This window comes from Gloeophyllum trabeum (assembly GCF_000344685.1).
Source record: "Gloeophyllum trabeum ATCC 11539 unplaced genomic scaffold GLOTRscaffold_00009, whole genome shotgun sequence".
In the NCBI taxonomy this organism is placed as follows: domain Eukaryota; kingdom Fungi; phylum Basidiomycota; class Agaricomycetes; order Gloeophyllales; family Gloeophyllaceae; genus Gloeophyllum; species Gloeophyllum trabeum.
In genome coordinates this window covers 620,985-646,123 of record NW_006920418.1, presented here as the reverse complement: position 1 = coordinate 646,123, position 25,139 = coordinate 620,985, and the positions used below count along the sequence as shown (strand labels likewise).

Genomic DNA, 25,139 nt, shown 5'->3' with positions numbered 1-25,139 from the left:
GTCTGTACTATTATTTGGACTATAACAATCTTATATCGCATTATCAAATCATTAATACCCTGCGGCATCACTATGTAATATGACCACTCCTCCCGCCGCATACCAAAATTGCATTGTATGATGATCCTCGTCATGGACACTACCCCGAATCGCGATGTAAATGACCATTGAGTCTCGGACCCTATTATAATATATTTTCATACAACAATAATACCATTATATCGCTCCCCATTGTCATCAGAGACAATGTCTCGCTCTAAGTGGGGAGGGTGTAAGGTGGGCGCCACCGAGTGGCGCCGAGTTTGGACGTGTTTGGTTACTGAGTGATAGATGGACGGATTGGGCAGGCGGATCGTTAGACAACAACTACCTCTGAATCTGCTTAGCTCAATTACCTATCTTGTATCTCTCGCAATAAGACGAGGTTCCGTTTATTGGTGTGTGTGTGATACAAGCTAACTGTACTGACTACGGAGATTTTACAAAGGCAGGGTCGATGCATGGAACGAGTATACGTACCTTGAGCTATTGCATAGGGAGTTGGAGATTTCACCCGTTGTGCTCACGTCCGTCAACGACCCCTTAGGCAAGCCATATATAGCTACCTTGCTAACTAATCTCCATAGTGCTTCTAGATCTGTAGCCTTCTTGGTCGTCGCGGGGATCGACAACATCACTATCATCATGTCCTTGGTGACAGTCACGTTCACGTTAGGGAGCATAATGATATACTTACAATAGCAGCATGAGACAGGCAAGATCTTTCTTCTGGACATCGTTAGTGAGATTCTTTTGTGCTGAGGGTTTTGGCTGACGGCACTTCCATGTCTAGCCGCCATGTATGGCATCCCTGCTAGGACCATCCTTGGCCGTCCACCGGTGCTAGACCAGAATGAGGGGCCTTTCAAGAGGGTGACATATATTCCCGTTTTTATCTCGGCCTTTCTCTTTATCTGCATCATATTGGTATAACGGTTGCATTCTTTTGGCAACATCGCAGTCGGCATCGTCGCACTGGACGAGGCCTGTAAACTCACGTGGCTAGCATACAGCATCGTTGACAGTCATTAGTACTGAACTGCTGTAATCCACGAATCGAACTTGTCCATTCTCGCGTATTGTACAAAGTTATCACAAACACTGATGGTCGTTAAGGAACTCTGCTATGAGATGAATTGCATGTGTTGCGTTGGAACAGACTCTCGAGGAGACGGTGAGGGTGCCGCCCTTCAAGGCGAGACAGACACGTGCACTGTTTCCCGGGGTAACAATGCTCGGACATTCGGATGGAGGGCTCCAAGAAGTATTCGCTCAAGTTTTTGAAAGTCTAGCACGCCCGAATAGGGGACAGTGTCCACCATGTTCTATGGAAATAGTTAATAGCTTCTAAATTGCGGAAGGCACGTTCAATACCCACCCCGTTATCACCTTCTACGAGTTCCTGCAACTTTGAAGTCGCATTACTGTCGCTTCCGACCTGCACGAATTGAATACCAATGGAATTGGGATGGTGGTGATGTGTCTTCAAGTGCGAAGCGGATTGAATTATCACGTCCTGGGGCCGGTCATCTCCAATCGCTCCTCAGCAACGCCCTGTATATATACCAACTTATTACTGAATTGCTTACCAGGCTTGCCGTCTGTGATGACGATCACATCGAGTGGCTTGATATCAGAGTATTCGGGAGTGCCAATGGCCAAGTCCAGTCTGCGAATATGAGGGTCCAGCACCCTCTTCAAGACTGCGCCAGTTGGTGTGCGACCTGGAAGTGACGTATTAAGCATAGCGAAGAAATATAGATGGAGACAGAATTGTACCGGTTGGCTGTACTTGAGTGAATAACTGCGTAATTGTGATGGAGTCCTATGCAATTCCACCCGTCAGGAAAGGCACAAACAAGGTCACCACAAATCAGACAACCTGTCCTTCCACGTGTACGACGGGCGAATTGAAGAAATGAACATGGATTGCATCGCCCACATTGGGATGTGCCCGGGCATGGTTAATTATGCCGACCAGAGCTTGGGAAGTTTCTTGCCACAGGTCTCCGTACATCTAGATCCTTTAAGGGGGATATCATCATTCACTCCAGACTCCAGACTTACTGATTGAGAATCATCAATGACAAAAATCACTTCGAATTCGCTACCATGCTCATCATCAGTCCATTCCTCTCCCGAGAACACGAGGAGGGCAGGGTTTTACCGTAAATAGTGAGTGAGATCCTGCGGCCGCTTCTTGTCAAGCTGAGGGTTGTAGCCTGGGTTTGTGTCAACGGGAGGGGGAGGAGGATCCAGCGTTCGTGCTTCTTCGACCGTCCTTGGGGCATTTATGACTCGGGGAGCTCTCAGAACGAGTTTGGAAGCGATTTTCCCGACGATCTCGTTCTGCAAGGGTGCATCCAGCCATGCTTTCACCGCCACTTCCGTTTTCTGGTGGGCCAAGTATTCGTCGAGGAAAGCTAATGGAGGGTCCAATCTTTGGTATATTTCCCTATGTGTGTGGACGTGGTATCAGAAGGTTCATCCAAGTGTTGTGGCAACTTACCGATCAAGGGCTGATACCGCCTCGAGAATATTGAGGTGAACGAGTTCCGAATCGGCAGCGATGGATAACAAGTACTTCGAGATTTTTTCTGATTGGACTTTTGCGGTTTCTTCTTTGACCTCATGGGATTTCTTGAGAGCGATAGGCCCCGAGATACATTGAAGCTGTCGGTCCGTAGGGCTCCAGTCGCGAGTTGGATTTTGTGGACGTAGCTCTGCGACTCGGAGTCCACAACCTACACTGACTATGACACCGACCTCTTCAGCATTCCACAACCTGGACGCCTCTCTATACGCGAGCAGTGTCGGATTGTTAAACCCGGATGTTCCTGCGTCCCCATACGTCGAATGTTTGCCATTTTGTTCCAAAGACAGAGGCTGCATAACGAAAGGCTGCGCAAGTGTGGCTCTGGCAACTTCGTAGATAGACCATTCGTGTCGGAGTGGCATCGTGTTAGAGGCTTGCGCAGGGGTGGGATAGGAGCGGACTTGATTAATCATCCCAGTGTAATATGGTGAATCGGCCGAAAGGGGGACCAAGACCTGTCGACGAATATATGGAGACCCTGCCAGGAGATCGAGAATGGCGTACCTTGCAATGCTGTCCACCAGGAGAGGGCATTTGGAAGAGACTAGTGCCTCCATATGTCCCCACCAGTGCTTTGACCTGTTCTTCGTACTGCCGTTCCTTGTCAGAACCATGGTCACCTGAGCCACTCAATAAGCGATCCCAGAATGGCTGCGGCTCCTCGCCCATAAGGCGGCCAACTATATTTTTATATGCTTCGATGGCAACAGAGCATTCGAGCCCTAAGCGACCGAGCAGTAAAGCTATGAGGCCACCTGTGGAGGAGCCACAAATCATGTCAAATACTTCGCAAGGTCGCACTGGTGTGTTTCGCCCGGCTATTTTCCCGGTTTCTTCCATTATTCTCTCCACCACGAGAAGACTGGAGAGACCACGAAGACCACCCCCGTCAAGTGATAAGATGCGTCGGTGGGATGCTCACATACGAAGCATCAGCTCGATTACGGATTCGCTCAGTGAAAGGACACATACGATGTCGTAGAGCCATGGGCATTTCGATACGCTTGAGGATGATGGATACCTCTGAATAGCGTACAAGGTTTTATAGAGAATATTGCCTCGCGGGAAACATGTGCTATTTGACACCCTCTGCTTCATTTCAGAAAGATCAGGTCCGACGATTAGCGCTTCAGCGATCGACCTGCCAACTGCGCGGTGCATCGATTCCTTGAATACAGATATTAAGAGATAGCGCGAGTCTGCACGACAGGGAAGTTCATACGAAAAATTGCAAATAGAGGCCGAGCCAGCGGTTACGGAAAGACGCCCATATATGCATCGTCCAATCGTAATGCCCGCACCACACTAGTCCACCCAACGGATCATATCGGCGTCAGAAATATCCCTCCAGTTCTGAGCCTTAGGCTGGTATTGTGACTTATCCATCCTCTCTCTGACAGAGGAATGGACAAGGACAGTCTGATTCCTGTGAGGTATGATTCTTCCTCCGCCGTAGTTCGGGCTGCAATGATCAGCCGATCTATACATTCAGTCGGGGTACTCTGAGAATAAGAAGAACGACCCACAGTCGATGGCGTAACCAAGTCCCGTCCACCTTCTGGTACGTTTGAAGCATGGGTATGTACTCCAAGAACCACCAGAAGCGGACGCTGTTGAGCTGGTCATAGATCCAGGCCAAAGCATCTATATAATCCTTGGGGTGAAGCAAGGCGTGCAGGTCACTCCGTGAAAGCATGAGGGTATGCAGAGGCGGCCCGCTGGACTCGGGATTGGGGTTCATCCTTGGGTCCGTCGACGTGTCGGTATCGAGATCAATACCGATATCTTTGAGGTACACCTTATCGAATAATCCGACCTTGGAGCTTCGGCATTCCTTGATCATCCAACGCAAGGTGATATTGGACAAACTTTCCTGCTCCTCAGTTCGGTGAGAGCCACCACCAACGTCGGCGTGGCAACCTAGAACCCATCTCAGTAAGGTATACGCCTCCAATCGAGACGCATCCAGCTTCACCTGAAAACCACACTTCTTTGACATCCACACCTCGATCAATGGGTTCATACACCCAGTCGTCGCGTTTGTCAGGTTCGGGTAGTTCGATCTGTATATCATGGTCCAATACTTCTTCTCTGACGGTGGGTTCGCCCCATATATTAGGACGAAAACGCGCCCTGCGTTCATCCAAAGCCAGCGCGTGCCGGAACGTCGTAACATTGTAGCATGCAGCAGAGTACGGAAGAGCTCTGGGTATAATGCCGACCGATGAGACGGTATCCCTAGTGTATGATCAGCCGAGCCGTCGTACCACTACAGTATTGTCGCTCACCAGACGCCGAGGAAATCGACCTTCACATCCATGCTAATCCAATTCAGCACCTTCGTCATCAGCAGAGAAAATGACCCACCAGAACGTGTCCTTAAACTCTTTACTAGTCATCGCGGAAGAGATATCCGTTGACTGGTACATTGTAAAGGCGAAGTCTACTTGTTGTTCGTTGTCTGGCGGAAGAAGGCCAACCTGCTGGACAGTCGAGGTACCAGTGATATAACGTGAGTCGGGGCCGTACCTTGTATAGCATCCCAGCCAAGGCACGCGCCGTGTACGCCCCTCTCGAGAAGCCAACCAGACAAATCTTGTCACCCGAACTTCGGCAAGTTATCAGTATTGCGCCCCATTGATGACCTGGTCACCTACCGATAGTTACGCATCAGAAAGGTGTATCTGAGGAAACAGTGAGATACATTCTCTCCGAGTAGCAACGTCTACCCACCCGTCCTTGACATGATCATTCAGATGGAGGGCTACGGCTTGATCAAGCGCCGAAGACAAGTGAGTAAGCGTTCGAGTATGAAATTCGCGTTTGTTGTATGTGCCAATGCCAGCCTACCGTGCCCAATGACTACATTCCCACTAGAGCAAGGCGTTAGAACTTACTTGGTAGTAAGGAAGCTGCTGCTCGGGATTATCTTTGATGAGAGCACGGAAAAATCGGACTACGTTGGAGTTCTGATGCTGTATCAGTCTCACAACCCTGGCGATTGCCACAAACGTTGTCTTACATTCTAAGAAGCGTTAAGGCCTAGATCAGTACGACTGATGTAGATTTTCTAGGGATTATTACCTCTCCGAACTTATTTCCCGTACCATCAAAGCCTAGAAAATCGTCAGGGTAGGAAGGATATCACGCTACACGAGGACAACGTACATAGGCACAGGGTGCGACTCTGAGGTTCAGGGACGGCTGGAGCGACGAGAGGATTCATGGGCGGCAGGAGTGGCCTGGGCAGAGTATTGGATACGGGACTCATTGGTCTTAGCATCGGAATCTCTAGTAAGAAGATATAAATTGGTTACCAAGTCGGAGTACAAGACTATCCTTTGCGCTGCATGTGATGCTGATATTTAAACTAAGACAGAGGCAAGTCACACAAAACCTCGGAAGCAGGGATAACGCGATCCTCTTTCAATCGTCAGGTTGCAACGTTGCTCCAGCTGCGGAAAGCGTTCATAGTGCACCCACACTAGTCTTGTTGGAAACGATATCGTCCGAAAGCAGGCGTGTCCCGTCAGGCATGTAACATCGCGGCGAAAGCTCAGCAAACATGCGTCTGGCGTGAACAAATTCTTTCAACCGCCGTGGGCGCGCATCGCCGATTCCGAGTCACTGCCCAATTTGAACTGGCGGCAAGAGCATTCCATTGCAGCATGAGAGAAGACTTCGACTCTGATGAGCGCCGTGCATACTCCAGCCACGCTGGGTCGGGAATAAGAGCATGCCGATGTTGAACGAGTGGCGAGCCGCGAACGTGTCTGATCCTGTCTGACAACTGTTTGATCATGAAGCATGAAGATCGGGTCACCACAGGTATTAATTGATTGCCTCCGTGTAGTGTCTTCTCACGTCCTGATTCCAGCTGAACTTTCAACTTTGCGAACCTTACGTCTGACGTTGTTCGCAGCATGCGGGGACCCCTGTTGAATATTAATTGGACCTTGCGGGAGTTCCCGCAACGCCAGTACGTATCGTTCGGCTCCGTAGAGGAACAAAGACGACACCGATGGGAACTCGAGGGACATCATGCTATATGTTAGTATATGGATGCAGAATGTTCGATATAGCAGGCTTGGAATGCATACCGATGACGCAAAAATAAGTCACAATCCAATTCTTCCTATCGATAGCAGCGTGCTGACGGACGATTCTTTGTTACATCAGTTCAATCTGTGTCCTGGGGATTCCAAGGTTCACTCGTCTCTATCGACCGATCTCACTGTGACAATACTAGTCACCGTGTTTTACTGCCTCAGGCCGAGTCGCCCTGCACGGAGGAGTCCGAGGCATCATGCGATGCTTGTTCTTTGCATCGCGATGCTCCGACCCCAGCCAGCGTCCCTGGCGGCAACTTGAAGCAGAATGCCTCGACTATGCCCCTGAATCGCGAGGCCTGTCATCATCGCTGATACACCAAGGTGCCGAGGCTATACTTTGCACACGGGCGCGGCGATTTCGACACTTCGCGGACCTTGCCCCTCCAGAGATCGTTCCGCGCAATTGTGGCTCGTGGTGTCGGCATTCCTTACATTCAGGGCTCTTCCCACAGGCCTTGCCGCCATGCTTTGCTGAGGTCTTCACCGTGTCGGCATGTCGAGTATCTCTGGTCGGTGTGGCTGCCGGAAGGCGTTCTTGCCGGTGTTACGGCTCTTTCCGACAAGCTATGTCGATGTAGTCATCCATGCGGACCACAGTAGTATATCGGCAGGTACTACAACGCACAAGCAGCGCGTTCTGGGCGCCAAAGTGCCCAGAAATGTGTATTTATCCACCTGAGCGTGCAACCATATATTTCAATTCCTGAGTTGTTTTCTTCCCCGGCTCATCATACAAGCAACACATATTTGCTATCTCGTTGCCAGGATCCAATCTTGACTTTATGGATCCAGCAGACCTGAATGACGGTGTAGAGCAGGCTCCTCCGCCCGTCCTGACGATTCCCCAGTCGCGCATGCAGCGTATTACTGCCACTTTCGTCAATCCTATCCGCAAGGCACTCGGATACAAGGATGAGGAACCCGTGGAGCCACAGAGACAGATCGATCCCGCTCATGGCAGCTACGTGCGTGACTAGTACGATGTCCGAAGGCAAGTGCTGATTGCCGAATAGACTGCATTCGCGAAGTTGTTACGAAGTCCACCAATTAACGACAGGGATAAGCGTCATGTCGTAAGTAGTTGTCTCGCATGGTGGCGAGTGTCCTGACTGTCGTTTGGTTCAGTTTTTTGCGGCCATGAAGTCCATGACAGCCCTTCCCGAGGATTCACCGATGCGGGCAAAGTTCAACAAGACCTTCATCGACATTGGTATAGTATGCTGTTTGTTGGGTTAGATGTACGCTCTAACTTTCGAATACAGTGAACAACCAGAAACGACCCGCCCCTCGATACCTGAGGTCTCCTGCTTACCACGCATCCGTGACTCCGCAGCCCTACGCTCGAAGTGCGGACCCCAGCTCAGTCTCGCATTCGCTGCCGGATGCTGCTTCAGTTTTTGATGGTCTCCTCAAAGCACACACAGTACGTACATCAGTCTTCCAGACGAAGAGCGCCATCATGAGGAACTGACGATCCAATGCATAGTTTTCCGAGCATCCCAACGCTATCTCTGGAATGGTTCCAGCATTTTTGGCTATCGTCTCGGTATGGCTGTGACCCATAGTTGTCTACCAAGGCCGTAATGCTGACGGTCACTCAGCTATGTTTGTTTCGCACTAAAGAGGATGATCCTGAATTCAATGATACGTCTCCGTATCTCGACCTCTCGCCGCTATACGGTTCAAAGCCAGAGGATGAAGACTTAGTCCGCCAAAAGGACGGTCGCGGGATGCTATGGCCTGACTGCTTTTTCGAGGACAGACTCATGTTTTTGACGCCAGCAGCCCAGGCGCTTCTAATCGTTTGGAACAGAAACCACAACGTGCGTGTTCATTTATCTTTACCAAGGGACTCTCGATGCATGTATCTGATTGGCCTCTTCAAGTCCATTGCGAATCGCCTGCTTCTGGAAGGGGGATTTCCTCTCCCGACTGAAGATTCATTCTCACAGCAAAAACTGAAGGAACAGGATGACAAGATATTCCGCACGGCTCGTCTCATCAACTGTGCTATGTTCAAGAAGGTCATTGTCGAAGATGTTCTGAAGGGCCTCTTAGGACTACCCAGCGTGGGCAGTACCTTGAATTTGGATCTGTTGGAAGTAAGACTCCAAACGTTTCACCGTCTGGATGGTTTTGACATCTCTGGTAGACGACGCGCAGTGATGATAAGCCGCCCAAAGTGAATGCACCGGAGCATAGGTCATGCATTGAGTTCAGTCTGATATATCATGTGAGTATGCGCCTGGTTTCATAGAATTATCCCAGATTATACTTTGCCCATCTAGTGGTCTTTCCTATCATCTGTAGGTGATATTGAGTGGATGAAAGGTGTCATGGAGCAAACCTTCGGAAGCAAGGACATCGCTGATGTGCGTAGGATATTGCTCCTGTGTATAGACGGGGTGATGTACTAACATGTGACCCTAGTTGACCCTCGACGACTACGACAATGCCGTCAGGAACTACAAGACTGAAGTCGATTCCAATCGCAGGAGGCGTAACTTACCTGGGTATACACCCACGTATCAGACCCGGTTCAGCCTTCCTCATGTTATGTTTCTCATAGGCTTCTCCGTGGCGACGATGGCTTGTTCGACGATAATGAACTCGCCAAGGTACTACAAGATGCAACACAGTCTGTCGCTGGGGCACCCCGAGCCCGCGGAATATCCCAGTGCATGCGAATTTTCGAGCTCGTAGCAATGGAACAATCAAGAAGGTGGAAGATGTGTACCTTCAATCAATTCAGGGAATCTTTAGGTCTCAAGGGTGGGCATCTTTCAATGTTCTCTGGTTTGGATTACTCTGAATGACAGAATGAAGCTCTGAGTAACTTCGAGGAATGGAGCGGTGCGCCTGGTATTGCCGATGCTGCCAGAACCCTGTACGGTGATATTAAGAACCTAGAACTCTATGTAATGATGTCTCCCTCCAATCCTGACTCTGCTCTTACTTGCGCTTTCCTCAATAGCCTGGTTTACAAGCCGAAGACTCCTCCCCTGGTACAGGATTTGGTCTCGGGTATACAACCGTGAGTTTGCCGATCCCGGTTCCAGAGGTTGTTACTGAGGGATCATTTATAGACTTTCGGACTGTTGGTTGATCTGGTTTGTGTGCTTGATCAGCGTACTCTGCGCTGCATAATGACTGTTCCCCAGGTTGGTGCCATTCGTGCAGACCCTTGCAATTCTGAGTATACGAGTAAGTGTTGGCTCAAGACTATGACTTACGTACGAAATGGCTGATCGTAACAGGAGAAGTCTTGACCGAGTGGGGGTACAACGAATGCTTCGGAAAGTCGGACATTGGATCGTTTGGTGCTCTTCTTCCTAAAGGTATTATACACTGTATCACTTTAGTTTATGCTGACTGGAGGTTACCCTAGTTCTCTCCAGGACTTTACCGCAAAACTATCCCTACGACAATACTTATACCCTCTTTCCATTTACCGCCCAAGGCCCAGGTCAAAATGCGCTTAAAGTTCTCAATGAGCAGTACAACCGAGCGAGGCCGTGCGGAACGAAAATCCTTAAGACGAAAGGGGCTATTAGTCAAGTCTTAAATAATCCTGAAAACTATGCCAGTTGTTACAGTCATAACCTGAAGGCGCTTCTCGGTGGTTATGGGTCAGTACTTCAGGATAACTGTGATTCCTTTAATTGATGATGATGTCTAGGTTCCTCTTGGGCTTCGATACGAAGAAGCTGTAAGTAGTGTTTCCTCATCGCCCCTCACTCTTTGACTTCTGTACCTTATTTAGGCACGATGCCGATGAGCTCATGGTGAGGCTCCTTGCTTAACCAGTGTTCCAACCACACTGACATTTCGTCTTTCCTCCAAACCACACAGATTCTGCATGCCCTCCTTCCTGACAAAGGGATATTATCAAAATATGCGGAATATTTCGCTCGGACAGCAGATGAACTCATCCTGGCGAAGTGCGTGCATTGCACTGGTCCTAGCCCTTGGGGCAGAGTGTTGGCTCTGACAATGAACTACCAGGGAAGGTTCAGTCGACAGGGAAGGTTCAGTCGACGTCGTGAAAGACGTGATCGAAGCAACTTGCTCGCGATGGATTTGCAATGCTATGGCGAGTCACAGCTTCAATTGGTACCCACCGTTTCTTATACCCCCTTATAGTACGATGTACGAGCAAAAGATCCCGCAAGCCCAAGCGAAATATTCGAGACATTTCGAGAGCTATATGCGTGAGTACTGTCCACCCGCGACACGGCATAACGAAGCTCAGACTCTCGGTTTTCCCAGCTATGTCTTTGAGTTTAATGAGCCTGATCAAGCATGGACTGCTCGTGCCAGAGCTTTAAAAAAGAGTAGACGGCTCATGGACGACATAGCAAAGACAGTCGAGAAAACTCTGGCGACCTCCGAAGAGGTGAGGGATCTATTGTCTCAGGTGGACTTGACCTCAACAGGCCACAGACCCTGAGTGAGCGCATAGCTCGAGTCTATAAGGAGGCCAGCGGCCTTCCGGTCGGAAAGCTGTCTCCCACACCTTTCTTAAGCAGGCTCGCCATGAAGCACCGGGATACGTTGCGACATTTTGCAGGCTGGGACGCCATTCGGAACACTGCAGATCTTAAGATGCTGGAGCTGTTCCGCGATGAATGCTGGAAACCATTACCAGAGACGCAGACCTTGAGCCACCGGGACCAGCTAAGGCGCTCGCTGCGCCTGCGAGAACTTGAGGAGAAGTTCCGAAGTACTCGTATCGCAGCCAACATACTGGGGCTCTGCATCATGTCCGTTATGATGACAGAAGGTATTTCACTTGTACCTCCTATACCTAAGTAGTTGCTTGACTTGATTTCCAGTATGCGCTCGGGCCGTCGAGTTCTATCTCATTCACGGAGGCAGAGATGAGAAGGAAGAGATTATTCGGATTTCGAAAGCCGAGCCGACGAGTGACAATAATCGCAAGATTATGGGCTTCATCCGGGAAGCACAGAGTTCGTCATATTCTTCCATACTACATCCTCATTTGCTGATGTTACGCGCAGGATTGGCGTTGCCCCCGGGGCTCTTCCGAGTTGCTCGCGGGCTACCCGACGGTGGCGAAACCATTGCTCAAGGAGATGGGTATCCCGAGGTAGTAGTCTACAATGGCGACCGAGTCTTCGCCAACTTCGCAGCACAGCTGGTGGCAGTTCGTCTGATCTTGCCAGCCTGTCCATGATGGTGCGCTAATCCAAGTTGGACTGCAGACAAATGACATGCGCATCAATCCGCACCGTCCTAATCCTTATATTCATGGTTTGGGGTTTCATAAATGCCCAGCCATCAGCCTGGTCGATGGGGTTAGTTGTCACAATTCGACTCGTAGTGATCTGCTAATCCTCGGTCCTGTCTGTCAGGTTCTTCCAGAGGTACGCCGTTGCTGTACAGCTTGAGAGAAATTAGCCTCAGACACGTCGTCCTTCGACAGTTGTTCAAAGCTATCTTCCGCATGGAGAACCTCAGGGTCGGTGAAGGCGGTCGTCTCACAGGGGGAGGGACTGGTGGAGTATGTTCCGCGCCGCGCATTACCATACATATATGGCTTACACAATACCGTGGCAGAAACAGCGCTCTCTGGTCCGCAGAGGAACCCCACTCCGGTCACTTATTGTGAAGGTGAGTAGTGCTGTTTCTGCGCAATGGACTAGGGTACGCTAACGGACCTTGACGTATGAAGTTCGATGGGTACGCATTAGCCTCTCTATATCTTTCCGACGGCGTTAAACTCACGATCACACAGCGTGTACAAACCCCCCATTAGGTGGAAAGAGCCTCAGAGCATGCGGGAGAAGTCCGAATGGTGGCAACACATCGTCCACAGGATCAAGCTGACCCTGAAAGTGGTCGTGATCCTATTCATTATCCTAGGTTAGTGCACGCCTGCAGTGCCTAAACCGTCTTTTGACCGGTAGGCTAGGCGTATCCATTCTATTCATGAAAGTCACGCCGGCTGTACCTCAAGTTCATATGCCTTCATTGCCAAGACTGCGCATGCCCTCGATACATATGCCCAACTGGTTCGAGAGGACACCTCAAGATGCCGTCTGCAGACAGCCGCTCACCGCGTTCGACCCATGGCATGCGGAGACCATTCGGCCCGGGCCCGACGGTAAACCGCGACCGATCGAATACACGTACAAGTCTCGCAGGCCGCACCGCCTCAGTGTCGTAGACATTGACAAACGGGACATGCAACTGGAGCTCTTCGTTGACGGGCAGTCGAGAGGAGTGACGACGGAATTCACGCTCGACAAGGCCGTGGACTGTGGCGAAGACCTGAGGAGGTGTCTCCAGGAGCGTTTCAGCGCGGGTGTCATCGAGATACCGCCCGGGAAGCATACGGTGAAGATCGCTTGGGCAGGGAAAGGTGAGCGCATTCCGGCACGCTTGGAGATTCCAGTATTGATCAGCCATGGCTAGAATTTGTCGAGGGAACGAGGGATATTGATTGGGGAGCTGACAGAGTACGGAGGTTCGAGATGCTGCGCGAGGATTGCTCATGAACGGCCCGACGTTATGCTGCATGCTCGTGTACTGATTATGCTTGATCCGGATATTGTATTATTGAGCTGGTCTCCCAGAATTCTCGGACGTTGCAGGCGTAGAGCTGGAGGTATTAATTGGATGACCTTGTCTGGTATGGCGCATTGGCTGTGACAAGCGTAGCCGCAACGTGGTTGTCAGTGCGAGAGAGCGCCAGGTTGTCCCAGATCTGGCGGGGTGGCAAGTCGAAGGAGGTATGTCCAATCTCATTATCAAGATCTGTGGTGCAGCATATCCCTTTCCAACTGGGCGAGGAAAGCGTCCGCCGGATTGACAGGTGTCGTGTTGACTGTTGACCTCGTTACTTCCTTTCCCATTGCAGGCGGCACCGCTGGTCGGACCTGCGCTTTCTGCGCGGCGAGCGGGTCACTACCATCCGGTGTAGGCGATGAGGAGTGTGTTTCTCCGCCCATCTTGAACTGCGGAGCTGCAGCAGGTGCACTCGCGATATCGGCGGACCCGTCCGCGCCGCCCTTCACCTTCCTCCTCTTCGCGTCGACCAGCCGCCGGCGCTCCTCGAGTTCCCTCTTCCTCTTCTCCATCGCGCGGCTCTTCATCACCGCCTTGCTCTCCCCCAGGGCGTCCTCATGTTCGCCCCCGCGCATCCCCTCCACCTCGCCGGCGCGCACGTCCAGTGCGCCCGCCTCCCTGCGCACGCGCTCCGTCTCCTCGCGCGCGCGGCGCAGCTCGTCCATCTGGCGCGCACGCGTTTCCTCGTCCGCGGAGAACTGGTAGAACGCGGCGCCCTTGGCGCGCACCTCCGCGGACGCGTCGTAGTGGATGTTGAGCGGGTTGGCATCGTCGGCGAGGGATTCTTGGATCTGTGTGATGCGCTCGGCGGAGGGCTCGTAGGTCGGAAAGTGGTTCACCGGGTTGTCTGGCGGGGTGTGAGGATGAGTTTAGCTGGAGGGAGGGGATGTTACTTACATATTACATCGGAGCTAAGGAATGGAAAGTTGCGTCAGTGGACCAGGAAAGAGAGGACTATAGCTGATTGCACGCACTCGTCGCCCAGTATCTCTTCGATGGCGCCAGGCTCGGGAGGTGCTAGATGGCGGGGCACCTCGGACTTGCGCGCCGTCCTGATCCGCCCAAACTCGTCCTCATACTCCACGATCGGGTCATCCTCCTCCGCCTGCGGCGCCTTCGGGACACTGAGAGACTCGTCGACGTCGTCTGAGTCGGACTCGTACGCATTCGGCGCATCCTGATCGAACTAGCCGGAATAGCAGGTCAGCATGCTCGTAGTAGCTCTAAGAAAGCACCAAACGCACGTCGACCAAGAGCGCCTCGTACTGCTTGTCGCTCAGACCACCCGACTTGCCCTTGCGTAGTTGCTCGTATATCTTCGCCTTGCGCTCGAGCACGGCGCGCGCCTTCTCGAGGGTCGGCTTGCTCACGGCCTCGAGCTCAATCACGTCCTTCTGTGCGCGTGCTTTGACGCCCTTGTTGTTTTTGAGCCATGCCGATGGTTTCTGAAGAACACGGTAAGCTATAAAATGGATCAATTAAATGCCGACCGCACCTTGGATGGCCCGGCAAAGACGGGAGTGTTTCGCGGTCCTTTGGTCTTGGAAGACTGTTCCTCATGTTTGGCGAGCTCGGCCTTGAGGTCGAGGAAAGAGCTTGCGCTGACGCCTGCAGCCTTGGCTTTGTTGACCGGCGCCATTCCACTCCTGCAGGTGAGATGAAATATAACAGAGTTGGAAGTCCGGTTCAGCCACAGCCACAGCTTGCCCGGCGATTATGGATGACGTCAGCAAATTGACTTGGTGTGGCATTATCAAGTGTGGCGTCCGAACGGTTTGTTCCTCTCCAGTGGTAATTCACAATCCGCTCAGATAGTACATATATTATCTTCTTCAAGAATGTGGAGAACGCCAGCGCGCTAAGGCTTGGTTAAAGCTCTCTCCTTGCAAGCGATGGCGTATCATCTCAAGGAGGGCGGGTTAGCTTGGCCGACGTCTTGAACTTGCTACTTTGCTGGCAGACTGCTGCCCCCCTAAGGACTCATTGGTCTGGACAGCAAACACGCTCTTCGGGGAAAAGTCAGCCTTCTACACTGTCCTATGAAAGTACGACATGCGCGACATAGATGACCCTTCTCGACTCGGTTACCTCTGTTGCTCATCCAAGCTTTTTTGAAGCTGACACAGGCCCGCTGCAGCTTAGTGCGAAGGTATTGGTGTTCTGATCTGAAAGAGAGAAAGTATATACACAGTGCTGAATTGAGGTGGCTCATCTGCAGGCCCCTCCAAAAAGCTATGGGATACGGCAGACTTATGGGTTTTTACTATCTACCATGTTGGTGGAAGCCAAAAACCTATGGGTTATTACAGGTTATGGGTTATGACAGGTATGGGTTAAGACAGAGTCGACTGTACTACTAGAGGTGAGAAAAGCTACTGACCGTGAGCGACTGGATTATGCTGATATGGCTTGCCAAGGCGAAGGACAGAACGGCTAGCTCGGGAGGGTTAGCCGGTAGTCAGAGACTATGAGCGGATTCGACCTGCCGTCTCTCATTTTACTACTCTCTGACACGATCCTGCAATGTCACAGGTGCCGCACTACGTTCACGAGCGGTCAAACTTCCTCTTGAAGTATTCCTCAATGCTCGTTCTCTTTACTTCCGGCCAAGCCTCATGATGGTTGAACTCGGCCGGGCGGTATCCGATCCCCATCCCCTGGCAGCCCTTCACGGTGTACCAGAATTGCACCGGAATCTTGCTGCTCTCAGCGACCTCTTTGGGCGCTCTGCTGGGGTCCTCGATCACCCGATGCACCTCCTCCATCGGTACGTGCACCCGCTCGACGGGTTTACCGCTATACTCCTCCAGCATCTGCGCAATCCTCACCTGGCTGACGGTGTCGCTCGGGAAGTTTAGCGTGCGATTGCACGAATCCTCTGGTCTCGCGAGGGTCGCGACCGCGAAATTGGCGACGTCGTCGAGGCTCGACCAGTCCACCTTCGCGTTGGCGTCGCCAAGGATGTACATCTTATACTGCGGCCCGACGCGCGCGGGGTCCTGCGCCCACGCGCACCAGATGTACTCCCACTCCTGGTCGTAGAAGTCGCCGTTGCCGATGATGGTGTACGTGATCCGGCCTGACTCAACGGCGGGGTGGCGCACCAGCCAGTCGGCGAAGCGGGCTTTCTGGTCCCATAACTAAGGTGCTCGAAGAAGGAATGAGATGTCACGAGTGTCAGAGGGTAATGCGAGACTATCACTGACGGGATGGATGTGTCCCCACTCGTCACCGGGTTTGCGGTAGACGTTGTGGAAGCCCCATTCGCTGGGGTAGAAGCGCTTCACGCCTGCTTCCACGGCGGCCTCTAAGAGATCACGCTGCGCGTCTATGCCGGGACCGCTGAGGACGCTGATGACCACGTCGATCCCGCGCAGGGCCTGTGCCAGCTGCGCGCGATCGGAGGGGTCGGCTTCGAGGATGCGGACAGAGGAGGGAAAGGACGCCTTTTTCGATTGGGTGGTGCCGGGGCGGAGGAATACTGTGATGTTGGGCTTGTACGAGGGCAGCTGGGGGTTGGCGAGGGCTCGGAAGATGTGCTGGCCGATGTTGCCAGTTGCCCCGAATATGGCGACGTTCTGTAGTTTGGCTGAAGACATGACGGTCGTTTTGAAGGCTTGTGGATTGAATGAACTACGAGGGCATGATAGCTACTGCGCATGTTTTATAATAGCATAGTACGGTTTCTCGACCAATGCACGTCATATAGCATCTCATAGCATTTCACCTCTGTGCAGGCGTTGCCGGGAGTCTTCGCACTCGTTCGTGCGGCCAGAACATGGCTCCCTAAGGTTGCTCACTTTACTGCTTCTCACCGAACGTCCAGGCCGATATCGAGAGCGGTTTTTCAGCACCTGACACAAGCCCGCACGTAGTTCGTCGGCATCGGTGTTTCGGATCTGAAAGAGAGAAATGGAGGAAACGCTGCATGGCTTCAAAAGCCACTGACATGGATCTTTGCTATGACGCTTGTTAAGCCAGTTAACTCATCACCTCATACTCGTTCCATAATGCAGGTCCAACTGTCCGAGAATAAAGATTGCAGGGCCCGCAGCAGTGACTGCCAAAGTGGTACGCCTCTTGAACGTTCTTACTTTCTGAAAAGCAGCCCATGCATCACGAACCGCGGACGTCAATGCCGGTGACTGTCATGATCACTGGCCGCGATGGTGGCGTCTTGAGTCTAATAGTCGAGCGGTTGTTTGGCCTTGTTGAAAACGCAAGGCGTTGCCAAACACGCCCAATTGACTGCTTCGCCGTAGCCACCGGCTGTAATACTTAGCTGCACTGGGGCAATAATCTATCCGAATACCAGTATACTTGTTTGCTGCCCGCTATGTCTGTCCTGGCACCGATTATTTGCGATAATGGAACAGGATTTTCAAAAATTGGGTGAGTACCTGCAATGCTGCGTTTGCGATGTCTCTGACCTCTCCGTCTTGTGCAGTTTCGCGGGCAACTCTGATCCATCTTTGTACGTAGCTCGAAAGAGCCCAGGATCGCGCGCGATATTGACGCCAGCTTCAGCGTATTCCCGACCGCAATTGCAACGCGCGGCCCTGCAGCACAGGCGAGCAGAGGTCCCTCGGTACCCTCCAAGCCAGGCCATCTCGCGTCCAAGCGCGGGGTCGAGGACTTGGACTTCTTCATCGGGGATGAAGCACTCGCGAACGCGAAGACGCCCGGGTACACCGTGCACTACCCCATCCGGCACGGCATGATTGATAACTGGGACTACATGGAGAGGTACTGGGAGCAGGTCATCTTCAAGTATCTGAGGGCGGAGCCTGAGGACCACTATTTCCTCCTCGTGAGTCCCGCTTCCTCGCATGGTACTCTACCTCACACCCGCACAGACAGAGCCGCCACTAAACCCCCCTGAGAACCGCGAGCAGACCGCCGAGATCTTCTTCGAGTCGTTCAACATCAAGGGGCTCTACATCGCGGTGCAGGCCGTGCTCGCGCTCGCCGCGTCCTGGTCGTCCAAGAACGTCACCGACCGCACGCTCACGGGCACCGTTATCGACTCGGGCGACGGCGTCACGCACGTCATCCCCTGCGCCGAGGGGTACGTCATCGGCAGCGCCATCAAGCACATCCCCATCGCCGGCCGCGACATCACGCAGTTCGTGCTCAACCTCATGCGCGAGCGCGGCGAGATGGCGAACGTCCCGCCCGAGGACCAGCTGCGCGTGGCCGGGAAGGTGAAGGAAAACTACAGCTATGTGTGCCAGGATATCGTGAGGGAGTTCAGGAAGTATGATGCGGAGCCATACAAGTACTTTGAGCGGTACGAGGGCGAGCATAGCGTGACTGGACGGGTGAGCAGGCGGTTCCCCTTCTCTCGTGCGTCGTTAGACTAATTAACTGGTCGTGTAGAAATACTCCCTAGACGTCGGATACGAACGCTTCCTCGCCCCCGAGATCTTCTTCAACCCCGAGATCTATTCCTCAGACTTCCTGACGCCCCTACCCGAGATCGTCGACGGCGTCATTCAACAGTCCCCCATCGACGTCCGGCGAGGGCTGTACAAGGTCACCCTTTTGTACACTGTCCGTTTGTTGCCTCGCTCTCTGACATGCGCTCTCATTCCCAGAACATCGTGCTTTCTGGCGGGTCAACAATGTTCCAGCACTTTGGCCAGCGCCTGAAGCGCGACCTGAAACACCTCGTCGATCAGCGATTGGAAGCGAGCGCACGGGCTAGCGGGAGCGCACAGAAGGTGCGCTGGTATTATCGGTTCTCGGCTACCCGATTACTGACAGACTGTTTCTTAGTCTTCTGGCGTCGACGTCGAAGTTATCTCTCACAAACGTCAACGGTTGGTGCTCTCCTCTCCATTTGACCTTTTCTCTAACTCCTCGCATATCATAGATACGCCGTATGGTTCGGTGGCTCCCTCCTCGCGGACCTCGTGAGTCATGCCTCTCTTTACATACCACACACGCTGTGCTAACTGCTCGCTCTATAGCCCGGCTTCTACACCGCCTGCCACACCAAGGCGCAGTACGACGAGATCGGGCCGAGCATCTGCAGACGGTACCAGATCTTCGGCAGCGCTACATAAATACAATACGATATATCGATGTATACTGATACGGTCACATACTGGATGCTGTAGAATGAAGATCAAATCCGAATACCCTGTCGAAGCGTGACGGAGTGATGTCTCATGCAAGTACGCAGGTAGGGCAGAGTAAGGACATGCATAGTATGATGCAGGTGTTGTGTGAACAGTACAATACAACAGAGGAATACACATGTACGGACGAACAAATTTACAGCATACAGCGGGACATCGAAATCAGCTTGAGCAGCTACACTGGAACCCGATCATTTGCTTCTCTCCCATACCGCAGAACCGTCTCTCCTCCCTGACCTCCGGCTCCAGCTGATCATCCGGCGTCTCATCGCCCTCCGCGCCCCACGGCTCGAACGGGCTGCACGCCATCTACCCACGTCCAATCAACACCCCAATCCCTCACAACCACGAGACGAAACGCACCTGCAGCACCTTCGCGAGCACCCTCCGCCCGCTCTCCGCGTCCTGCTCGACCTTCCTGATGACCTCCTCGAGCACCCACTGCCGCAGGACGAACCGCGGGTTCGCCGCCCGCGCCTCCCGCGCGCGCTCCGCGTCGGGGTCCGCGCCCCACCGATCTCTTTCGCTCTCGATGCGCGCCGCGTACGCGCCGAGCCACGCCGTCCAGTCGCGCGCGGCCTTGTCGCGGTCCATGCGCTCCGCCTCGGGCGACTGGCTGAGGAGCGCGGAGAGGAAGGGGTCGAGGGGACTCTGTGGGGAGGCGGGGTTGGGATGGTCGCCGCCGCCGTTGACGTGCGCGGGCGGGCGGAGGAGCGCGGGGCGGAAGGCGCACAGCGCGCGGAAGGTCCCGTGGAAGTCGAGCTTGTGCTCCTCCATAATATCCAGCAGCGGGCGGCACAGCTGCGCCTCGTCGCCCGCGTCGTAGCGCCGCAGGCCCAGGCGCTGCATATCCAGCAATTATTCTCAACACCATCCGCAGGGGCTATAGTGAATGCGCACCTTGTGCATGAGCCTGCCGTACTCCCTCCCGCATTCGTCCAGGATGACGTGGTGCAGCTCGGCCTTGACGAGCTCCGCGCCGGCCTTGCGCCATTCGTCGACCTTCGCGTCCGGGACGTCCTGCGCCCAGCCTGGGCCGACGGCGTGCCCGAGCTCGGCTTCGGCACCGATGAGCGGCGCGAGGGCCGTCAATAGAGCCTCGGACGCATACATGCTGTGACGAACAGTGGGTATATGCGCTGGTCTGCGGGGTGGTACTTACATCATGCTTGGCTGGGCCTATGCGACGAAGGTTAGGAACGACGCTGGAAGGAGAAAAGGGTACTGCGTACCCGGTAGGAATAGCGCCCTTCCTCGTCGGTGTGGTTACATATATGCCACGGGTTGAAGACGTCCATGAACGCAAAGGGTCCTGCGGAGGGTCATGAGCGCCAGTCCAGTCCGGGGCGCGGCTTGCTCCTCTCACCGTAGTCTATCGTCAGGCCTAGAATCGACACGCTAAGCACGGCAACAAACGTCAACAAAAAGCAAACACCACGATCCCAGAGCGACCGAGCACGCACTTGTCCGTGTTGATCACGCCGTGCATGAACCCATACGCCTGCCACCCCGCCACCATCCGCGCATTCCGCCTCGCCACCTCCAACACCAGCTCCTTCCCCCACCTGCCCCTCTCCCCTTCCTCCAAAGTCAACCTCAACACCCGCCTAACCACCCACTCCCCCAACCGCCTCAGCGCCTCCCAGTCCGCGTCCTGCTGCCCGCCGCCGAGGAAGAACATGCCCGCGGGCGGGTTCAGCGCCTCGAAGCAGCCGACACGCACGAACGACGGCGCGGCTCTTGTGAGCACGCACGCGGACTCTTCGCGCTCGCGCTGCACGGGTACGGCGGGGAGGGAGATCAATGCGATGGAGCGGGTGGTGGGGATGCCGAGGGCATGCATCGCTGTGCGTGAGAGGGTAGAGGGTTGATATTGGAAGTGAGGGGAGGGGAGGGGGAGACAAACCTTCGGCGCAGAGGAACTCACGCACGGAGGAGCGCGTGACGGCAAGCCCGTCGGCGCTGCGCGCGAACGGGGTGCGGCCCGCGCCCTTGAGCTGCAGCTCGTACGTCGTGTCGGGGTCGGCCGGGTGCGGCGTCGCCACTAGTCAACGTAAATCACGGGTCGTATACCGGTATGGATGGACTCAACGAATGGAGACGGCGCGCCCGTCGCCCAGCTGGCCGGCCCACACGCCGAACTGGTGCCCGCTGTAGCGGAGCGCCCAGGGCGCGAAGGGCGTCGCGCGCTCGTCGTCCTCGCCGGACATGAGGACCGCGTGGCCGGCGAGGACGTCGACGAGCTCCTCGCGGATGCGCTTGTCCTCCTCCGCCGGTGCGGGGACGTCCTCGTCGTCGAACGCGTGCGCGAGCGTGGGCGTGCCGAGCGTCGCGAACGCGTCGCCGACGTGCAGCGCGGGGACGCAGTCGCGGATGCCCGCCGCGGAGAGGCCGAGGAGCTCGCGGGGCGCGTCGCGCTGCTCGGGGTAGTACATGCTCAGCGGCCCCTTGGCACCCGGGCGCGCGTGCCGCGCCTCGCGCGCGCCCAGCCAGCGCTCGACGACGGCCATCTTGTCGTGGGCGAGCTTGGGGTCGTCGGGCGGGGGGATGTCGTACGGGAAGGCGATGGGGAGGGGCGCGACGTGGGAGAAGTGGCATTGCGGGGCGAGGAGGCGCGCGCGGCGCTGGATGCTGGGGGTGCTGGCGAGGGCGGCGCGGAAGGCGGGGACGGAGGGCGTTTCGGTGTCCGGGGTGAGGTTGAGCGGGAGCAGGTGCGAGGCGGGGGGCAGCGGGAGGGCGGAGATTGGGGTCTTGGTCATTTTGAGGAGGGTGCTGCTGGCGAGCATGCAACAATACTAAGCAACAAGAAGAATGAGTTATGAAGAGATGTCATGCAATAGCGACGCACCTTTACACTGAAGCGACCCTCAAACGCTTACTTTTGCTTGACTAATCTCAGTGCACTTATAAACTCAGAGTTACTCCAGCGATCGCGTCATTCGTTCCCTTCACGCGCTCAAAGGTTACCCACAGCCGTGGGTCTCTGGTCGGGCGATCGATTACACGTCGTATAATCGTGCCCAACGGTCGTATAGATTGAAAGGGAAGCACAGCGTTCAGGGATATGCTGCTGCAGGACTCGGACGAGGAGGACATCCAAAAAGGGGAATGCAATCTTGATCATCTGACCGGCACGTGTTCACAACGCGACTCGGACGCGATCGACACCAGCACTTCGACCTCGTCCAGTCAAGCTGTGTAACTTTACTTGCAAATGATACACACATCGAGCAGTCAATCGGTGTAAGCCTGAGGTAATTGCATCTCTTCTCCATTCTCCATCTCATCACTGAATGAGCGCGAACGGGGGACTGACGTCCCCAGAGTCTCCAATCACTTGTAGACGTAAGTATGTCAGGACGTTCAAAACCTCCATGTACTGAGAGCCACTCACACACGACGCGCCACTCATTGCTAGCGGTGACGTTCGGAACGTCGAAGTAGACGTACCCATCCATGAGGGAGAAGCCGCTCGCCAGGGGTCCGGGGTCCTCTGGTATCGCACATCTACCGTCAGTGCGTACCAAAGCACAAGAGAACTAATGCGCACCGAAGAGTATCTCACCGTCCCACACCAGGTAGATAGTCCCGTTTGGGTTGGTGATGTGCGCGGGCGGGTTTGACGTGTCCCTGCGCGTTCATGTTCACGTTCACTGCGGCTGCTGTCAAAAGAATGCGGTGCGTACCAAGCAACCCAGTTAGACCATCCCACCTGCCAGATCGTGCTGTCGGTTGGGTACGTGATGGGCGGGGCCCATACATCCGCGGGGGCGGCGGTAGCATAAGGCGCCGTCAGCGCAGCCAGAACGAGGGACGCGGCGACGTTCAAGTTCACCATCGTAGCGGAGGCTCAATGCAGCCGACCGTAGAACAGGGGAACTCTGCGATGGAGGACACTACCGTAGAGCATGAGCCTTTTATATTGTCTCACCCCAAGCACCCTTCAGTGAGGCTTCAACCGGCGCCGAACGAACGGCCATATTCCCAGCCTGGGACGCAGAGGCGTGAGGTAAGTCCAGCCGCGATCTTAATCAGCTAGACGTTGCACTTAGACAGCGGGCAGACCTGTGACCCGCGGCGATCATTTATATCGCTATAGAACTTGCCAAACGTGCGAGACTCTCGCATCTGCAATAGAGGAGAGGTGTGGCCAATCCTTGGTGCGGCGCCGCTGCCTTTGGATATGCCCTGTAGCAGGTGCCCGAGGCATCGAGCCCATCAATGCGCTCCATGTGTATCCACCATCGAGTTCTTCGAAACGAAGAAAGGCTGGCCAACGCGGCTGGGTCATCTTACAAGTACAACCTCCGTAAAACCTATCGTCGCAGGGCGCCGGAGAGCTGGAGCGCCGCGTATGCGTCTCAACCACCCCGTCGGAATTCGAAGTCGAAGAATGCCAGTGCATCCAACGTAATCTCTTCGGACGTTCTAAGTTCGAGAGTTCCGCACTGAGACGTGCAGGCATGTCATCCAGCCATGTCAAGCATACAAAGGACGAGGGACATACCGGCCTTACGGAGATATCAATGCCACCACGCTCAGCTTCTCTTCGACCGCGAATCCCGAGGGGTAGGGGGTCTCCCACCGTCTTTGGTGCCTGCTCTATTGTCGGTGGAACGGCTCCTCGGCGGCCCAGAACCGCAGCGGGGGGTATACACCACGGGCGTAGATGTCGAGCAGACAACTGTACCTTGCTGCAATTACCAACAACCGTAGCCCCGCTAGGACGAAACTCAATTGCTCAGAAGCAGCTTGAGGTCACAAGTCCCGGCCCTCAGTAACGTGCGCAATTCAGAAGTGTTAAAAACCTGAATATCAGCGGACCATACTTCACACACCCCTGCTGTCCACAGTGAACATACGCAAACTAAGTCGGTCTCGGATTCACGCGTCGAAGGGTAAAATATGGTACATTAGGCAGAGACCATAAGGTAGGCGTTACACAGTGTCCTATCACTAATCGTAATCATGTCCGCGGGCGATTATCCAACACTACATAGATATAACACGGAAACGCATCAGCTCCGCGTATCACACACCACATCCCAGCACGCACTCACACAGACGAAGCAGACCCGGCAGCGCTCGCCGCACTACTCGTAGGCACCACCGTAGTCACGAGCGTCTCCGTCCACGTCACCGTGCTCGTCTGCGCCGTCAGCACCGTGTCCGACACGGTGTTGTACACGCGCTCGGCGGAGTAGACTACGACGCTCGAGCTGACCCGCGCGCCGGGCGCGAGGGTAGCGCTCCCTGCGAGCGTCGTCTGGGAGCGCGTGTGCGAATGCCGGTGACTGTACCCCGGCGCGTGTTTTTGCCCGGGGATGTGGTTGGCGTCCCAGTGCGTGCCGTTGTCATTCTTCTGTGGAGGGGAAAGGTAAGTTGAGGCACTAGAAGGAGGAGACGGAGAGGTACGGACTGAGGACGCCGCGGCCAGTGTCAGCGCCGAAGCAAGAAAGAGGATGCACTTGAGCTGCATTGGATCGGACTGCGTACAGAGGTCGATTTGGGGATTCTAGGTTCTTGACTGAAGCGCGAGCTAGATGCTACCTTATATGCGGAAAGACGCAGCAGGCCTGTGTTGAGATCCGGTTCCGGGATGGCGAACGATCTTCGGCATGTACGCGGTGCAAAGAGTAGATCGCGTAGTCCTTTAGC

The 25,139-nt window shown here is 54.3% G+C and overlaps 9 protein-coding genes across 9 annotated transcripts; 2 read left to right on the top strand and 7 right to left on the bottom strand.

Moving 5' to 3' along the window:
* Window positions 1-3,139: 3,139 nt before the first annotated feature.
* On the bottom strand, window positions 3,140-3,639 carry GLOTRDRAFT_139461 (FabD/lysophospholipase-like protein; the record flags this gene model as incomplete). The annotated part of the gene is made up of 2 exons (XM_007869202.1): window positions 3,608-3,639; window positions 3,140-3,552 (listed from the first exon to the last, which is right to left on the bottom strand). Coding segments are annotated over exons 1-2 (435 nt in total), but the record flags the coding sequence as incomplete, so codon positions are not given.
* A 219-nt stretch (window positions 3,640-3,858) lies between these two features.
* Window positions 3,859-5,861, bottom strand: GLOTRDRAFT_139460 (uncharacterized protein; the record flags this gene model as incomplete). The annotated part of the gene is made up of 11 exons (XM_007869201.1): window positions 3,859-4,097; window positions 4,162-4,555; window positions 4,611-4,873; window positions 4,924-4,956; window positions 5,003-5,118; window positions 5,165-5,243; window positions 5,293-5,319; window positions 5,369-5,481; window positions 5,533-5,652; window positions 5,720-5,751; window positions 5,804-5,861. The coding sequence occupies 11 exons, from the start codon at window positions 5,859-5,861 to the stop codon at window positions 3,941-3,943; spliced, it is 1,392 nt and encodes a 463-aa protein (XP_007867392.1). The 3' UTR covers window positions 3,859-3,940.
* A 1,668-nt stretch (window positions 5,862-7,529) lies between these two features.
* GLOTRDRAFT_139459 (heme peroxidase) lies at window positions 7,530-13,765 on the top strand (the record flags this gene model as incomplete). Its single annotated transcript, XM_007869200.1, has 31 exons — window positions 7,530-7,712; window positions 7,761-7,820; window positions 7,873-7,957; window positions 8,010-8,170; window positions 8,234-8,293; window positions 8,349-8,570; window positions 8,634-8,849; window positions 8,900-8,980; window positions 9,036-9,119; window positions 9,178-9,260; window positions 9,317-9,365; window positions 9,722-9,781; window positions 9,834-9,857; window positions 9,909-9,951; window positions 10,005-10,085; window positions 10,136-10,376; window positions 10,427-10,456; window positions 10,511-10,532; window positions 10,600-10,688; window positions 10,753-11,143; window positions 11,191-11,530; window positions 11,583-11,717; window positions 11,769-11,914; window positions 11,973-12,065; window positions 12,123-12,134; window positions 12,194-12,271; window positions 12,328-12,381; window positions 12,443-12,450; window positions 12,506-12,633; window positions 12,683-13,132; window positions 13,186-13,765. The coding sequence occupies 31 exons, from the start codon at window positions 7,530-7,532 to the stop codon at window positions 13,266-13,268; spliced, it is 3,792 nt and encodes a 1,263-aa protein (XP_007867391.1). The 3' UTR covers window positions 13,269-13,765.
* Window positions 13,536-14,977, bottom strand: GLOTRDRAFT_62527 (uncharacterized protein; the record flags this gene model as incomplete). The annotated part of the gene is made up of 5 exons (XM_007869199.1): window positions 13,536-14,185; window positions 14,236-14,249; window positions 14,313-14,524; window positions 14,583-14,783; window positions 14,834-14,977. Coding segments are annotated over 5 exons (1,221 nt in total), but the record flags the coding sequence as incomplete, so codon positions are not given.
* A 907-nt stretch (window positions 14,978-15,884) lies between these two features.
* Window positions 15,885-16,937, bottom strand: GLOTRDRAFT_94431 (NAD P-binding protein; the record flags this gene model as incomplete). Its single annotated transcript, XM_007869198.1, has 2 exons — window positions 15,885-16,478; window positions 16,545-16,937. The coding sequence occupies 2 exons, from the start codon at window positions 16,935-16,937 to the stop codon at window positions 15,885-15,887; spliced, it is 987 nt and encodes a 328-aa protein (XP_007867389.1).
* Window positions 16,938-17,603: 666 nt separating this feature from the next.
* GLOTRDRAFT_77944 (actin-like protein Arp3) lies at window positions 17,604-19,512 on the top strand. Its single transcript, XM_007869197.1, has 9 exons — window positions 17,604-17,730; window positions 17,786-17,812; window positions 17,866-18,148; window positions 18,195-18,659; window positions 18,718-18,873; window positions 18,936-19,061; window positions 19,117-19,160; window positions 19,214-19,253; window positions 19,311-19,512. Exons 1-9 carry the CDS (start codon window positions 17,675-17,677, stop codon window positions 19,404-19,406), a joined length of 1,293 nt encoding a protein of 430 aa, XP_007867388.1. The 5' UTR covers window positions 17,604-17,674; the 3' UTR covers window positions 19,407-19,512.
* A 16-nt stretch (window positions 19,513-19,528) lies between these two features.
* Window positions 19,529-22,240, bottom strand: GLOTRDRAFT_62521 (UPF0061-domain-containing protein; the record flags this gene model as incomplete). Its single annotated transcript, XM_007869196.1, has 9 exons — window positions 19,529-19,790; window positions 19,845-20,324; window positions 20,382-20,595; window positions 20,644-20,660; window positions 20,714-20,793; window positions 20,848-20,879; window positions 20,945-21,326; window positions 21,388-21,525; window positions 21,574-22,240. 9 exons carry the CDS (start codon window positions 22,238-22,240, stop codon window positions 19,644-19,646), a joined length of 2,157 nt encoding a protein of 718 aa, XP_007867387.1. The 3' UTR covers window positions 19,529-19,643.
* A 365-nt stretch (window positions 22,241-22,605) lies between these two features.
* GLOTRDRAFT_139455 (uncharacterized protein) lies at window positions 22,606-23,336 on the bottom strand. Its single transcript, XM_007869195.1, has 4 exons — window positions 23,168-23,336; window positions 23,032-23,111; window positions 22,876-22,974; window positions 22,606-22,817 (listed from the first exon to the last, which is right to left on the bottom strand). Exons 1-4 carry the CDS (start codon window positions 23,317-23,319, stop codon window positions 22,768-22,770), a joined length of 381 nt encoding a protein of 126 aa, XP_007867386.1. The 5' UTR covers window positions 23,320-23,336; the 3' UTR covers window positions 22,606-22,767.
* Window positions 23,337-24,394: 1,058 nt separating this feature from the next.
* On the bottom strand, window positions 24,395-24,960 carry GLOTRDRAFT_94428 (uncharacterized protein; the record flags this gene model as incomplete). Its single annotated transcript, XM_007869194.1, has 3 exons — window positions 24,395-24,431; window positions 24,542-24,843; window positions 24,901-24,960. 3 exons carry the CDS (start codon window positions 24,958-24,960, stop codon window positions 24,395-24,397), a joined length of 399 nt encoding a protein of 132 aa, XP_007867385.1.
* Window positions 24,961-25,139: the final 179 nt, after the last annotated feature.